This window comes from Xenopus laevis, chromosome 7L (genome assembly GCF_017654675.1).
Source record: "Xenopus laevis strain J_2021 chromosome 7L, Xenopus_laevis_v10.1, whole genome shotgun sequence".
NCBI lineage: Eukaryota > Metazoa > Chordata > Amphibia > Anura > Pipidae > Xenopus > Xenopus laevis.
In genome coordinates, this window is record NC_054383.1 from 4,249,337 (window position 1) to 4,265,961 (window position 16,625).

The 16,625-nt window shown below is 42.0% G+C and overlaps 1 protein-coding gene across 1 annotated transcript in view; it reads right to left on the minus strand.

The window, feature by feature from the left end:
- pdzd8.L (PDZ domain containing 8 L homeolog) overlaps positions 1-7,144 on the minus strand; it is a 49,020-nt gene extending 41,876 nt beyond the window's left edge. The window contains exons 1-2 of the mRNA XM_041570027.1: positions 7,137-7,144; positions 6,477-6,662 (exon numbers count right to left, since the gene is read on the minus strand). Of these exons, the coding sequence (XP_041425961.1) occupies positions 6,477-6,662; positions 7,137-7,144 (194 nt within the window). The remainder of the gene's footprint in view (positions 1-6,476; positions 6,663-7,136) is intronic.
- Positions 7,145-16,625: the final 9,481 nt, after the last annotated feature.

Below are 16,625 nucleotides of genomic sequence, written 5' to 3' on the forward strand. Positions count from 1 at the left end.
TTTCCCATCTTCTGATTGGCCAATAGGATACAAATGAAGTCATCTCTTTTTGCCGAAATCTCCAGGTTTGGGCCAGATTGTACATTAGGAGGGAGGAATATATCAACAGGCGCTGTCAGACTTTATTATTCCCTGGTGCAGTGTAACGGGGCAACACAGCTAAATTATTCACGTCTGATTATTATATACACAAACACAACATTTGTATCAGCAGGTTACAGATGGGCACTCTATGTAAGTGTCACAAGGCATCAGTTCAGTAATCTGAAGATAAGATAATGTTTCTAATATTAATCCCCCCAAAAGGGAACATGTAGTGAGAAGCCATGAATCTCCGCTGCCATAAAGCAGGACAGGACTGCTGCTTACAATGGGGATCAGATAGGATCTGTGCAGCCACTGGGACAGAATGCTCTGTTATACAGATAGCTAGAATCTCAGCTGCCATAAAGCAGGACAGGACTGCTGCTTACAATGGGGATCAGATAGGATCTGTGCAGCCACTGGGACAGAATGTTCTGTTATACAGATAGCTAGAATCTCAGCTGCCATAAAGCAGGACAGGACTGCTGCTTACAATGGGGATCAGATAGGATCTGTGCAGCCACTGGGACAGAATGTTCTGTTATACAGATAGCTAGAATCTCAGCTGCCATAAAGCAGGACAGGACTGCTGCTTACAATGGGGATCAGATAGGATCTGTGCAGCCACTGGGACAGAATGTTCTGTTATACAGATAGCTAGAATCTCAGCTGCCATAAAGCAGGACAGGACTGCTGCTTACAATGGGGATCAGATAGGATCTGTGCAGCCACTGGGACAGAATGTTCTGTTATACAGATAGCTAGAATCTCAGCTGCCATAAAGCAGGACAGGACTGCTGCTTACAATGGGGATCAGATAGGATCTGTGCAGCCACTGGGACAGAATGTTCTGTTATACAGATAGCTAGAATCTCAGCTGTCATAAAGCAGGACAGGACTGCTGCTTACAATGGGGATCAGATAGGATCTGTGCAGCCACTGGGACAGAATGTTCTGTTATACAGATAGCTAGAATCTCAGCTGCCATAAAGCAGGACAGGACTGCTGCTTACAATGGGGATCAGATAGGATCTGTGCAGCCACTGGGACAGAATGTTCTGTTATACAGATAGCTAGAATCTCAGCTGCCATAAAGCAGGACAGGACTGCTGCTTACAATGGGGATCAGATAGGATCTGTGCAGCCACTGGGACAGAATGTTCTGTTATAACAGATAGCTAGAATCTCAGCTGCCATAAAGCAGGACAGGATGCTGCTTACAATGGGGATCAGATAGGATCTGTGCAGCCACTGGGACAGAATGTTCTGTTATACAGATAGCTAGAATCTCAGCTGCCATAAAGCAGGACAGGACTGTTGCTTACAATATGGATCAGATAGGATCTGTGCAGCCACTGGGACAGAATGTTCTGTTATACAGATAGCTAGAATCTCAGCACACAGATGATTTCTTCATGATTGTGTCATTGAAGCCAGACATGCCAGTGGGTGCTTATACGTCACTAATTCCTATAAGAGACTGTCCGGCTCCACGTCTTTAAGTAACAATTTGTTTCCTCGCTAAAAACCCGAAAGACTGCCAGTATCAGGGAATTAATAATTAACTTGTGGGCCTACGCGCCGGCCTATAAAAACAATGAGCAAACAAAGTAAAGTTGCTGTGTTACAATCTCTTTCCCTGGGATTACACAAGAATTTAGTTGCATTTCTAATCTCGCACGGAGCTGCCGGAGTGACTTAAACCCACAAGTATCCGACACCGAAACCCAACTTCCCTATTTCCAGACTCGCTTTCAGGGAATTGAGCAACTTGGCCGTTTCTTTGTTTTCTTGCCTCATATCTCTGTATCATCTGAGGCCTGCGGAGCGATTGCAATGAAAGTGAATATGGAGCAGCGTCATAAATATATATATATATATTAATGAATAATTCACTGAAACCTAAACCCTCACACAGATTAGTTCATCTACTGACATCGATTTCATCCAAAGCCAAAATTAACATTTAGATTATTGAAAGAACATGGTTTTCTGTACAAGTATGGGACCCTTTATCCAGAATGCTCAGGACTGGGGTTTTCTGGATAACGGATTTTTCCATAACCCCGATCTTAATACCATAAGTCTACTAGAAAATCATATAAACATTAAATAAACCCAATAGGCTGGTTTTGCTTCCAATAAGGATTAATTATATCTTAGTTGGGATCAAGTACAAGCGACTGTTTTATTATTACACAGAAAAAGGAAAACATTTTTAAAAATTTGAGTTATTTGGATAAAATGGAGTCTATGGGGCAAATTCACTAAGCGCCGAACGCTAGCGTTACTTCGCTAACGTTTGGCGTAGTTTTGCTAGTGTTACTTCACACCCTTACGCCTGGCGAAGGTTCGCTAGCGACGTAACTACGCAAATTCACTAACGCGCGCAGTGTACTGAACACTACCTTTTACGCTAGACTTCCTTCGCCACCACAGACCAGGCGAAGCGCAATAGAGTAGATAGGGATTGCTTCAAAAAAGTCAAAATTTTTTCTAAGTCCCAAAAAACGCTGGCGTGTTTTCTACATTATGGGTGATAGGCTGAAAAAGATCTAAAAATTTTTTGGGGCTCCCCTCCTTCCCCCCTACATTTCCTGACTCATGGCAACTTACCTATACAGTGGGCACTTGTGTAGGGCAAAATAAAATTTTTATTTGATGTTCTGAAGGTTTTCTAGGCATTTGTAGTGCTGATATGTATTCCTCCATTGAAATTTGAATTTGGCGCCGTATGTAAATTAGCCTTTGCTAGCGTAACTTCGCTTTACTTAGCGAATCAACGCTAGCGCAACTTCGCAACCTTACGCTACCCCTGAGCGCAACTTCGGATTTTAGTGAATTTGCGAAGCGCTGGTGAAACTACGCCTGGCAAAGTGTGGCGAAGTGCGGCGAAGTTACGCCTGGCGCAACTACGAATCTTAGTGAATTTGCCCCTATGGGAGATGCCCTTCCCTTAATTCAGAGCTTTCTGGATAACTGGTTTCCACATAACTACCATACCTTTACCACTTTCCATTATGCAGCAGGTTTTCGTTTAATGGTAAATACTGTATAACAGGAGTATCTTTCCCTTTTAGTGTCAGCCCTGGTGGATATGACTTTTGAAACAACAGAAGTCAGCTGGTTACCAGCGTTCCGCTGCAAAAGCAATGACCAGAGAAAAGAAAGGGCCAGACTATAGCAAAATGATAAACCCATGTGAGAATGAGGAAAGAATGGGGCAATGCTTTATTTTTGGGTTAACATCCCCTTTAATCGGATCGGGAAAAACTTAACTGTTTTTAGATTGTCGCCCGAAAAATATGCGTTTTTCAAATTTGACGCCCGGAATGTCTTAATTTTTCATGAAATTTGCTGAAAAGCATGAAATGTTCCGATTATTGTACAAAACCCAGCGCAGATAATATCTTCAAATTGCAAATAGGACCTCTGCCATTGACTTCAACAGGACCTCGACAGGTTGAAGATGGAGTATTTTTGGATTCTGACTTTTTGCAGCTTCAGGGTAAAATAAATCTCAAAAAAATTTTGTTTTGTTTTTTCCACTAAACATTCGGATTTTATAGTAAAAAAAACCCAAAAAACTAATTTTTTTTTGTGTTTTTAGCATTCTGACTTTAATAAATAACATTCCTAATGTTAATTCATGTACAAAATAGCCCCAAAATTGCACGAAACCACAGCCTCTATTGCTCATGCCATAATTCCAGCACTTAACTCATCATACGTGGCACAACAACCCCCAATCATTAACTAGACTGCCCTGATGTCATGCCCAAGGCCCAGCAAAGAGAACACTGGCTTGTTATCTTCTATTATCAGCCATCTGCTCTCACTCCACTTATACGATCAGGGTGTTGGGATAGGAATGCAGGGTGAGGGGCGCGGGGTCAGGGGCACAGGGTGAGGGGCGCGGGGTCAGGGGTCCAGGGTGAGGGGCGCAGGGTCAGGGGCGCAGGGTCAGGGGTCCAGGGTGAGGGGCGCAGTGTCAGAGGCGCAGGTTAGGGCCAAGGTTTCCGTCACTGTGCAGCTGGAAGCATGACGCAGAGTCCCGTAGCTATATACATATATATTTATATACAGCTGCCATGTGGCATGGTGATGAATATTAATCCTTGCTGCCAACTCCCTGTGACCTTGCACAATACAAGGAAGGTTCTAACACTGATTAAATGGCTTTACAGTGCAGACACACAGCAGCCAATATGATCGGATACCCCGAATTCCAAACTGAACCCTGGACTTGGTGCATCGCTAATTTGAAGAACGAATCTTTTGTTCAGTGATCGTCTCCTTCGCACCACCCTGCAGCATTTTATTTATGCCCATTAATCATTTTCTGCCTCATCTTAAAGGGGCGATACATTCACCTGTGCTCAGTAGCGGCTGAATAAAGGGGCTGCTACTGGTTAAACTTTGGTTTAGGTTATATGATGAACTAAATGGGGCAAAACAAGGAAACAAAGTAATTTCATTTGTCAGTTTTCTGGACTCGTCTTGAGTTATTGTTGGAGAAGGCGATTACTCAAATTGCCAAACACTGTTAAACCTCCATAATGAACTCCTCCTTAGCTGTAAGCATGAAACGCTGGCAGCCGTTCCTCATACAGAACTAAATCTATATTTAACAAACACTCTTGATCACGGGCCAGGTAGTAGGGGTGCAAATAAAACATCAATTGTGCTTAAAGGGGAGGTGCACCCTTAAGATAACTTTTAGTATGTCATAGATTGGCCAATTCTCAGCAACTTTTCAATTGGTCTTCATTATGTTTTTTTTTTTATATATATATTTTAGTTTTTTTTTTAATTTAGTTTTTTTCTTCTGACCCTTTCCAGCTCTCAAATGGGGGAGTCACCGACATCGTCTTAAAAACAATTGCTCTTTAAGGCTACAAATATATTGTTATTGTTACTCATCTTTCTATTCAGGCCTCTCCTCTTCATATTCCAGTCTCATATTCAAAGCAATGCGTGGTTGCTAGGGTAATTTGGACCCTAGCAACCAGATTGCTGAAATTAAGAGCTGCTGAATGAAAAGATAAATAACTCAATAATCCCAAATAATAAAATATTAAACCCAATTGCAAATGATCTCAGAATATCACTCTCTACATCATACTAACTTAATTTAAAGGTGAACAACCCTTATAAGGTGTATATTCCCTATATATTGCTCAACGGTTTTGCTTTAAGGGTAAATAGAAGCCCATAGGTTCCAAGATAGGGGGCAGTTTGAAAGTTACTTAGGGTCAGGTTTGGGGGTGGGCAGTTACTTTCTGTTCTAGAGATTCCTGGACTATAACACGTTTGACTATATAAAGGCATTTACATATTCCCAGTTAACAATATATAACAAATATAAACCCTGATAAAGACACGGACCAAAGCAAATCGTAAATCCTTTTCCCGTTTTGGCCTTGAGGGACCCTTTTTTTTTTGGGGAGCAACAGTCATGCGTTATTTTAGAAATGCGTAGGACTTGTTTGGGTTTCAGTCCTGTGGGTGAATACTTCCCATTTTACCACAGAGGAGAGTTCTATGATCATTCAGCTTGGAGGTGGCTGGATATCGGAGCTATTTACAATTTGGGCTTTCCCAAATTATTATTATGCCCAGGGTTTGCGTTTTGGTGGGTGTGAGCTGTGAAATCAGATGTTTTAGGGATCGGCTGCAGATTTGACAAAATGTAAGCAACACCAAGGCCTGAAATACAAACGTTCTCCTTGAAATTACACTGGGGAAACACACTGTCCCATTGCCCAAAGATCCCCAGTACCTGACCCTGCAGTTGAGCAGTGTACCCCAAAAACCCCCAAGGTTTACCAACCCCATTGATTTGTGTTGGGCAGGAAAGTGACCCCAGGTCCCAGTACTATCTTGAAGTTGGGAGGGAGTTCCCCCCAGGGAAACCAGTACCTGTCTTGTAGTTGGGAGGAGACTGTACCCGGGGTCCCCAAGTTACCTGTTTTTTTTGTTGGGAGGGGGTGTACCCCGGGACCCCCAGACCTGATCTTGTTAGTTGGCAGGAGGGGTTACCCCAGGGACCCCAGTACCTGTCGTAGTTGGGTGGAGACTGTACCCCGGGACCCCCAGTACCTGATCTGAGTTGGGAAGGGATGTACCAGGGATCCCATACCTATTTAGGTTGGGCGGGACTGTCCCCCCGGGTCCCAGTACCTGTTTTTTTTTGGCAGGAGGGGTACCCCGGGCCCCTCCTGATTTGTGTTGGCAGGAGGTGTACCCCAGGACCCCAGTCCTGATTTTGTATTTGGGGCGGAGGTGTACCCCAGGGACCCCCAGTACCTGACTTGTAGTTGGGCAGGGAGGTGTACCCGGGACCCCATAATGACTTGTAGTTGGGCGGGAGTACCCCGGGCCCCCAGTACCTGATCTTGTAGTTGGGCGGGTTGCTTGGCTTTGATGACCTTCTTCGTTGGGTGACGATGATGGAGGTGAGTTGGGGCATTGGGCGGCCCCTCAAAACTGTGAGTACGTGGAAGTCGATGTGGGGTGGGCAGGGCGGGAGGCCCAGTGAGGGGGGCAGTCGGGGAAAGGAGGCGCGGCGGCAATGACTCGGCCCAGGCAGAAAGGGAGGGGACTTGCCAACACCACCCTCCAATTATGGGAAGGTGGCACCCGGCCCGCTGTTTCCCTCCAGCTCGAACTAAAAGGGGTCGTCTGGGGGGCTCCCGGGGGGTTGGGGAAAGCCGCACGGGGGCGGAAACCCCGGGCGCGCCCCCCAGGGAAATGTCCTTCAGACTCAGCCCTCCAGCAGGGGGCCCCCGTGGATCTGCAGCAACTCCCCAGTCCACGCGGATCTTTTTCCGTGAGCCACCCGGGGCCGCCGGCCCGGATTTCCGGGGAGGGTATGGATTCTCCTTTTCCGGTGGCAGCCGCCGGCTCTGACTTTTTCCCTCAGGGGGTCCTCCCAAACGAGCGAGGGGTTCGGGCCGGGCGGGTTAAGAGGGCAGGGGATTAGGGGAAAACATAACCGCGTTTTGTTCCTGAAAGTCTCAGCTGGCCCTTTTGGGAAACCGGCTCCTCACCTGCCCATTGGCGGCCGCTGGGGGCGGGGCTAACCAAGACGAGGCGCTCGCAGCTGTCAAAGTCGACCGGGAAGTTGTCAACAGTTCTACACTTCCGCCTCCGGCAACATGGCCGCTTTGGAAGTTGGTTGCTCCAATGGGAAGCGATAGCGGGTATTTCCGAGCGTGTCAAGCCTCGCCCTGCGCCTTCCCTTTGTTTCGTGTAAGAACAGGACTTTGCTGTGTCTCTCACACACCTTACTTTTCCTTATCTTATAGGGACTGAAGTTTGGCGGGAAGTGCTGTAACCAGGTCCGGACTGAGACCCAGGATAGGCCCTGCTATTTCAGCCTCCACATTCCTTAGTAAAGAGGTGGTTCAGCTTTAAGTTTACTTTTAGTAGGTTATAGAAAGGCTATATCTAAATAACTTTTCTTTTTCTGACTCTTTCCAGCTTTCAAATGGGGGTCACTGACCCCGTGTAAAAAACAAATGCTCTGTAAGGCTACAAATGTGTTGTTATTGTTACTTTTTATTCCTGATCCTTCTATTCAGGCCTCTCCTATTCATGTTTCAGTCTCTTATTCAATGAAATGCATGGTTGCTAGGGTAATTTGGACCATAGCAACCTCATGGCCAACGTCCCCTAGGAAAGGGGTCCATACTGCATCAACCTGTTCTGGCCTGGCTTAAAGGGGTAGATCACCTTTCAGGTAACTTTTACTATGTTCTAGAATGGCCATTTCTAAGCAACTTTTCAGTTGGTCTTTATTTTTTAATAGTTTTCTACTTCTGACTCTTTCCAGTTTTCAAATTGGGGTCACTGACCCAACTAAATGCTCTCTAAAGTTACACATTCATTATTTATTTTTGAGAGTTTTTGAATCATTTGCCTTCTGACTCTTTCCGGCTTTTAAATGGGGGTCACTGACCCCATCTAAAAAACAAATGCTCTGTAAGGCTAAAAATGTATTGTCATTGCTACTTTTTATTCCTCATCTTTCTATTCAGGCCTCTCCTATTCATATTCCAGTCTCTTATTCAAATCAATGCATGGTTGCTAGGGCAAGTTAGACCCTAGCAACCAGATGGCTGAAATTGCAAACTGGAGAGCTGCTGAATAAAAAGCTAAATAACTAAAAAAACACTAATAATAAAAAAAATCAAAACCAATTGCAAATTGTCTCAGAATATCCCTCTCTACATCCTACTAACAGTTAATTTAGAGATTATCAACCCCTTTAATAGTACCAATTCCATGAGGCAGATCTCTTTAGCTTTAGCCATATAGGGGCTTCAAACTGCCTCTCCAAATAATTTTACATGAAGAAAGAAAATACCATTTCAAGTGAACCGCCTTTATTTATGACACATTCTCAGTGCAGCACACATACATTACCAAGGTTTGTCCCGGGCTATTTTCTGCACTAACTGCTGGTTGCGACTGTTGAAACAATGTAGCTGAGGGCCGTTGTTCTTAGGCAAAGGCTCCAGTCCTCGCAATACTTGAACAGACAGGTATGCAGTCGGCTGGCTTCCTTTATATTGTTGCATAAGTCAGAACTAGGGAATTACATAGGATTAGTATTTTTCCACTGAGCATCACAATCTTTTAGTATGTTATAGAATGGCTAGTTGTAATCAACTTTTCAGTTGGTATTCATTATTTATTTTTTTATAGTTTTTGAATTATTTGCCTTCTTTTGACTCTTTATAGCTTTTAAATGGGGGTCACTGACCCCATCTAATAAAACAAATGCTCTGTATTGTTATTGCTACTCTATTACTCGCCTTTCTATTCAGGCCTCTCCTGTTCATATTCCAGTCTCTTATTTCCAGTCTCAGTAAGGCTACAAATATGTTGTTATTGCTACTTTTTATTCTTCATCTTTCTATTCAGGCCTCTCCTATTCATATTCCTGTCTCTTATTTAAACCAGTGCATGGTTGCTAGGGGAATTTGGACCCAGCAACCAGATTGCTGAAACTGCAATCCACCTTTAAAGGGATACTGTCATGGGGAGAAAAAAAAATCAAAATGAATCAGTTAATAGTGCTGCTCCAGCAGAATTCTGCACTGAAATCCATTTCTCAAAAGAACAAACAGATTTTTTTATATTCAATTTTGAATCTGACATGGGGCTAGACATTTTGTCAGTTTTCCCAGCTGCCCCAAGTCATGTGACTTGTGCTCTGATAAACTTCAGTCACTCTTACTGCTGTACTGCAAGTTGGAGTGATATCACCCCCCCCCCAGCAGCCCAAACAACAGAACAATGGGAAGGTAACCAGATAGCAGCTCCCTAACACAAGATAACAGCTGCCTGGTAGATCTAAGAACAACACTCAATAGTAAAAACCCATGTCTCACTGAGACACATTCAGTTACATTGAGAAGGAAAAACAGCAGCCTGCCAGAAAGCAGTTCTCTCCTAAAGTGCAGGCACAAGTCACATGACCAGGGGCAGCTGGGAAATTGACAATATGTCTAGCCCCATGTCAGATTTTAAAATTGAATATAAAAAAATCTGTTTGCTCTTTTGAGAAATGGATTTCAGTGCAGAATTCTGCTGGAGTAGCACTATTAACTGATGTGTTTTGAAAAAAACATGTTTTCCGATGACAGGATCCCTTTAAGTTAACTTTTAGTATGTTATAGACATGTTAAGCAACATTTCAATTTGTCTTTTATTTTCTTATTTTTCTAACATTTTTTTTTAATTCCCTTCTGACTCTTACCAGCTTTTAAATTGGTGTCACTGACCCCATTTAAACAACAAATGCTCTGTAAGGCTACAAATGTATTGTTATTGCTACTTTTTATTACTCACCTTCCTATTCAGCCCTCTCCTATTCATATTCCAGTCTCTTATTCAAATCAATGCATGGTTGCTAGGGGAATTTGGACCCAGCAACCAAATTGCGGAAACTGCAAACTGGAGAGCTGCTAAATAAGTCAAAAACCACAAATAATAAAAAATGAAAACCAATTGCAAATTGTCTCAGAATATCCCTCTCTACATCATACTAACTGTTAATTTATACCTCTTTAACATGGGTTAGGTTTCATTTCTCTGCTTCAATAGGGAAGATGCAGATACAGTTTCCAGGCTGACATTTATTATATCAGCATTGTTAGCGGTACAAGTGTATATATTATGGATGTGTCCAGCTACAAAGGAGTTAATAAATGCAATTTTATCAGACTGCAGTGTAGGGGACTGTAAAATCTCTATGCAGCTCCCCCCACCCGAGACGTGCCAGGCCCAATAACCGCATGCAGACTATACTGGCATGTTATAGGCAAATGATAATAATAACAGTAATAGAACCGCTCCAATTCAGCAGGAAAATAAGGCACAAATTGCTCCCAGCTGTGCAGAACTGTCAAGAACCTCGTGTGAGATTGTCCCCAGATTTATTCAAATATCTTATTGAAAGAAACAGGATCCCGGTCTGAAACCCAAAACCTCCCAGAAACAATTGACTTGTATTGTCCTGTCTGTAAAAGGATTGAGCCAATAGCTGCCTGTCCCATAATCTACAATCCCATAATGCCTCTTGTGTAATATTAATGCCATCTGTAATTGCCCCAGGGTAAGATAATGTTTCCTTCCAACACTGACATTCCCTAATCCCTATATCATATACGCACACGTGCACTTGATAAGCAAACCTTTAAAATAAGTAAATGTAGAATTGATGAAGGGGCTATTGTCAGCACTTTTGTGATTAAACATTCATTAATTTTTTTTCTGTGGATTCCAAGATATTAAGGGATACATGTACTGTTAAAATGAATGAATTTTGTTACAACAGCGCCACCTGCTGGTCAGTTTCCCACCAGTCTGACCAGCAAGTAGTCAAGGAAGTTGTCAGGAGAAAGAAAGAGGCTGATGTTCTTCTGCTTAGGAATAAAATTAGAAACCTTTCTCACATCTTTCCTAAGCAGAAGAACATCAGCCTCTTTCTTTCTCCTGACAACTTCCTTGACTACTTGGTGGTCAGACTGGTAATAAAATTCATTCATTTTCACAGTACATGTATCCCTTAATATCTTGGAATTAAAAGAATAAAAAATAATGAATGTAAATTACAAAAGTGCTGACTATTTAATAGCCCCTTCATCAATTCTACATTTACTTATTTTAAAGGTTTACTTATCCTTTCACCCCCATATCATATACATACAGACAGTAACTGTATAATATATAGACACCCCCATATCATATACACACAGACACTAACTGTATAATATATAGACACCCCCATATCATATACACACAGTAACTGTATAATATATAGACACCCCCATATCATATACACACAGACAGTAACTGTATAATATATAGACACCCCCATATCATATACACACAGACAGTAACTGTATAATATATAGACACCCCATATCATATACACACAGACAGTAACTGTATAATATATAGACACCCCATATCATATACACACAGACAGTAACTGTATAATATATAGACACCCCCATATCATATACACACAGACAGTAATGTATAATATATAGACACCCCCATATCATATACACACAGACAGTAACTGTATAATATATAGACACCCCCATATCATATACACACAGTCAGTAACTGTATAATATATAGACACCCCCATATCATATACACACAGACAGTAACTGTATAATATATAGACACCCCCATATCATATACACACAGACAGTAACTGTATAATATATAGACACCCCATATCATATACACACAGACAGTAACTGTATAATATATAGACACCCCCATATCATATACACACAGACAGTAACTGTATAATATATAGACACCCCATATCATATACACACAGACAGTAACTGTATAATATATAGACACCCCATATCATATACACACAGACAGTAACTGTATAATATATAGACACCCCCATATCATATACACACAGACAGTAATGTATAATATATAGACACCCCCATATCATATACACACAGACATAACTGTATAATATATAGACACCCCCATATCATATACACACAGACAGTAACTGTATAATATATAGACACCCCCATATCATATACACACAGACAGTAACTGTATAATATATAGACACCCCCATATCATATACACACAGACAGTAACTGTATAATATATAGACACCCCCATATCATATACACACAGACAGTAACTGTATAATATATAGACACCCCCATATCATATACACACAGACAGTAACTGTATAAAATATAGACACCCCCATATCATATACACACAGACAGTAACTGTATAATATATAGACACCCCCCATATCATATACACACAGACAGTAACTGTATAATATATAGACACCCCCATATCATATACATACAGACAGTAACTGTATAATATATAGACACCCCCATATCATATACACACAGACAGTAACTGTATAATATATAGACACCCCATATCATATACACACAGACAGTAACTGTATAATATATAGACACCCCCATATCATATACACACAGACAGTAACTGTATAATATATAGACACAACCCCCATATCATATACACACAGACAGTAACTGTATAATATATAGACACCCCCATATCATATACACACAGACAGTAACTGTATAATATATAGACACAGTAACCTCATATGGAGAGGCCTGAACTGAAAGAAAAGAAATTTAAAGTAACAATAAAATTATAGCCTGAAAGAGCAATAGTTTTTTGGCTGCTCTGGTCAGCGACTCCCATTTGAAAGCTGAAAAAGTCAGAAGAAGAAGGCCAATAAATCTAAAACTATAAAAAATAAATGAATAAAGAGCAATTGAAAAGTGGATTCTTACTTGCCCTTGGACAGGCTAGAGAGTACCGCCATCTGCAGGCTGGGTATGGTATTGCAGGATAGATTTCTCTAGTAGCTGATGAATGTTTCAGAGCCATTGAGGTCCTTTACATTCAACTGTTTGTGTTTGTTATGGTTTAATATTTCCTGTTACGTGCAGTTTTCCTCAGTTTGGGAAGGTAGTGATACTGAGCATATATCTATAGCAACAGTGCCCCTTGTGGCTGAATTGGTTAATGCCGCTAGATATACTGGTGCCCAGCTGAGCTTGACCGGCGTCACTAACCTAGTCCTCGTTTTGTCTGGGTCTCATGTCCATCTGTATAGGGTGAGAGTCGTCATGTAGCAGTGACCCCAGGAAAAGGGACAGAATTACAGCTCAATGAATCACATTGTTGCAATGGGAAAGAGAATAAAGTGGTCTGTGAGTAGCACCTCACTCCTTTGTACATAAATGAGGGACAGTAAAGGGTTACTATAGGAGTAAATGGCTTTTCCAAGGATTTTACCCCTTTTTTATTTTCCATAGACGTTTCAAGTATCTCCATCCACTCAAATCACAGCCCCCAGCAATGGACCGCAAGTGCCGATTGTGACGTCACTGATGAAAGCAAAATCACTTTTCTTCCATTGTATAATAATGGGAAAATAATAGGAGAATTTACATTTTACCTTTGCAACAGGTAGCCATCCTTATGTGGTTGCACTACAACTCCCAGCATGCTTCTGTTGTCACATGATGCTGCTGGCTGTAACATTGTGCTATCATATGCAGCCTACACACACTTTGCTATTCCCTATCACCTACTTTTACAGTACTGATATCCCCAATGCTCTCATTTCCCCACAGAAATAAGCATTGGTAGCAATAGATAGGTACCTAATATATATTACCCATTTATTCATTAGTAAGACGATCGTTTGCAGAAAAATGTCTTTGGTTTTATTTGCCCTTTGCTTTTATTCGATTGGCCACTAGGTGTCAGTGTTGTTCTACCTGAAACTTTCCATGGAGCCAGTTCCCATTAGTGTTGCAGGAAAGTCAGAGAGAAATATTTCAACACTTTTATTGTATGATTCCTGTTTTATTGCAACTGCTCAGGGTTTTATTGCTTTTAGGTAATAACCATCTTCCCGAATGAACCTCAGTTATTTATGTCTGGCCCAAAAGTACAGGGGGAGCGGCTGCAGCCTAATAAAAGGAGACAGTCGCTTCCTTGGAGGAATTGCTAATAAAACCTTTAGCTTTAGGATGTGCAACCTGTGTCTCTTCAGGGGCCTCCAAAAAAGGTCAATGGAATTATAAATATAATAAATAATAACAAAGGAGCAAGATCTATTCTCACGGTCAGTCTACTGTCTGGTTGTTAGGACCAGTGACCCTAGCAACCAAACAAATGTGTGTCTCACTCCTGCATCTTAGTGGCACTAATTTTTTGGTTTATGGCCTCTTCACCTTTTTATTTCTTTTTTTATGCATCTGGTTGTTAGAGTCCAACTTACCCTAGCAACCAGGCTGTGGTTTGACTGACAGGCAGGAAGACGAACAGCCGCGTCATGAATACACAGTTAATTTTAAGAATCTTCATCAAGATTCAGCGACTCCCTCCATCCCCTGAACCTAATTGCATTTAAATAGCAGGCTCGGCACCTGCTGTGACATCATTTTTGTGCAGCACCCATTGTGACATCACCTTTGTGACATTGCTCATTGTACAGTATGTCTGTCTTGCACCACGGGAAAATGGTGTCTGGGGGGCACAGGGTGCATTTAATTTAAATGCAATAAATAAGTTAAACCCTACTAAATAATCATCCCCCGCCCCCAGACATTCAGCTCCACCTATGCTATTAGTAGCTACAGCCATGGTTGTGATATCACTTATGATGCCACCCTAGAAAAATTATTTCCGCCCCCACCATGTGCAGTGGTACAGGCCGGGATCCAGGGGGAAACACAACTTGGGCCTGTCTGCCCACCCCCTCCTCAGTCTCTGCTCCCCCTTTTGTTATTCTATCAGGTTCCCTGAAGAGCTAATTAAATAATATTCCAATCATCTCAGAACCCAGCACATTGTGTTCTGCCTCTAAATGACCCAGAAATTATTAGTGAAACCTGAGCATTGAATATGGTTCCAGCTGCCTCCGCGCCTCCTTGTAGAATTAACTCCCTGTGGGTGAGACTTCAGTCAAACAGGAATGGAGCCAAAGGGACCCCCTTCTACTGCAGGATCTACAGTCTGTTGGGGGGTCTCACCCTTGCACCCCGACACCCATTGTTCCATCTGATTTGTTCTGAACTATTCCGGGAGATCCTAATAATATGCAAATAACTCCGTAGCTTTCACTTCCAACAGCTTCCGGGTCTCAGAGAGTCCGGTGAGATCCATCGTGCAAAGCAGTGAGCCCGGAACATAGGGGGTGTTGGGAATGTCTTATTATTATTAATAATAATAATAAAAGTAGTGATTGGCTATTGGTAATGTCATTATGCAAAGATGTTTATGGGGTTTTTTAAACATTTTATGATTACTGCTTAGGTTAAATGCTCCCGCCCCCCACCTGCTATTTAAATATCCTTGTCCCACCCACTGCTTGAGTCACAGACTTTCTGCATCACTAACCTTCCATCAGAGTAATTCCAAAGTATAGAAGGTGAACTGTAACTCACCGATACTAATTGCTTTCTTGGTCGTCCTGTGTTGATGCCCTAAATGAATTGCTCAAGGGAGATAGAAGTGCAGGACAAATCCACGGCAGTAGTCTGAGACTGCAAAGAAATCCTTTTATTGGGGAGGTGAATATCCAACAACTTTGGATATTCAACTCCCCAATAAAAGGATTTTTTTGCAGTCTCAGATTACTGCCGTGGATTTGTCCTGCACTTCTACCTTCCATCAGTGTTTTAGTCCCACCCTCAGTTTGAGTTAGTCTCCCTGCTGTTCCTTTATGTGAGCTTCCATCAGAGTGTTCTATTCCCACCCACAGCTTGAGTCACAGACTCCATGCCCCTTATCCTATAAGCTGCCATCAATGTTTTAGTCACACCCACTGCTTGAGTCACAGACTTCCGGCCCCATTAACCTGACATAAGAGTGTTTGAGTCCCACCCTCAGTTTGAGTTAGTCTCACTGCTCTTCCCCTTGTGAGCTTCCATCAGAGTGTTCTATTCCCACCCACTGCTTGAGTCACAGACTCCATGCCCCTTATCCTATAAGCTATAATCAGAGTGTTTTAGTCACTGACTGCATGGATGGTTCACCTTTAAGTTAACTTTTAGTATGTTATAGAATGGCTAATTCTAAGCAGCTTTGCAACTGACCTTCATTTTGTTCTTATTTTATAATTTTGGAATTATTTCCCTTTTTTCTCTTCAAGTCTTTTCTTCGAGTCTTTCCAGCTTCCAAATAGGGGTCACTGACCCCATCTAAAAAAAACAAATGCTCTGTAAGGCTACAAATGTATTGTTATTGCTACTTTTTATTAGTCCTCTTTCTATTCAGGCCTCTCCTATTCATATTCCAGTCTCTTATTCAAATCAGTGCATGGTTGCTAGGGGAATGTGAACCCCAGCAACCAGGTGGCTGAAATTGCAAACTGGAGAGCTGCTGAATAAAAAGCTAAATAACTCAAAAACCACAAATAATAAACAATTAAAATCAACTGCAAATTGTCTCAGAATATCCCT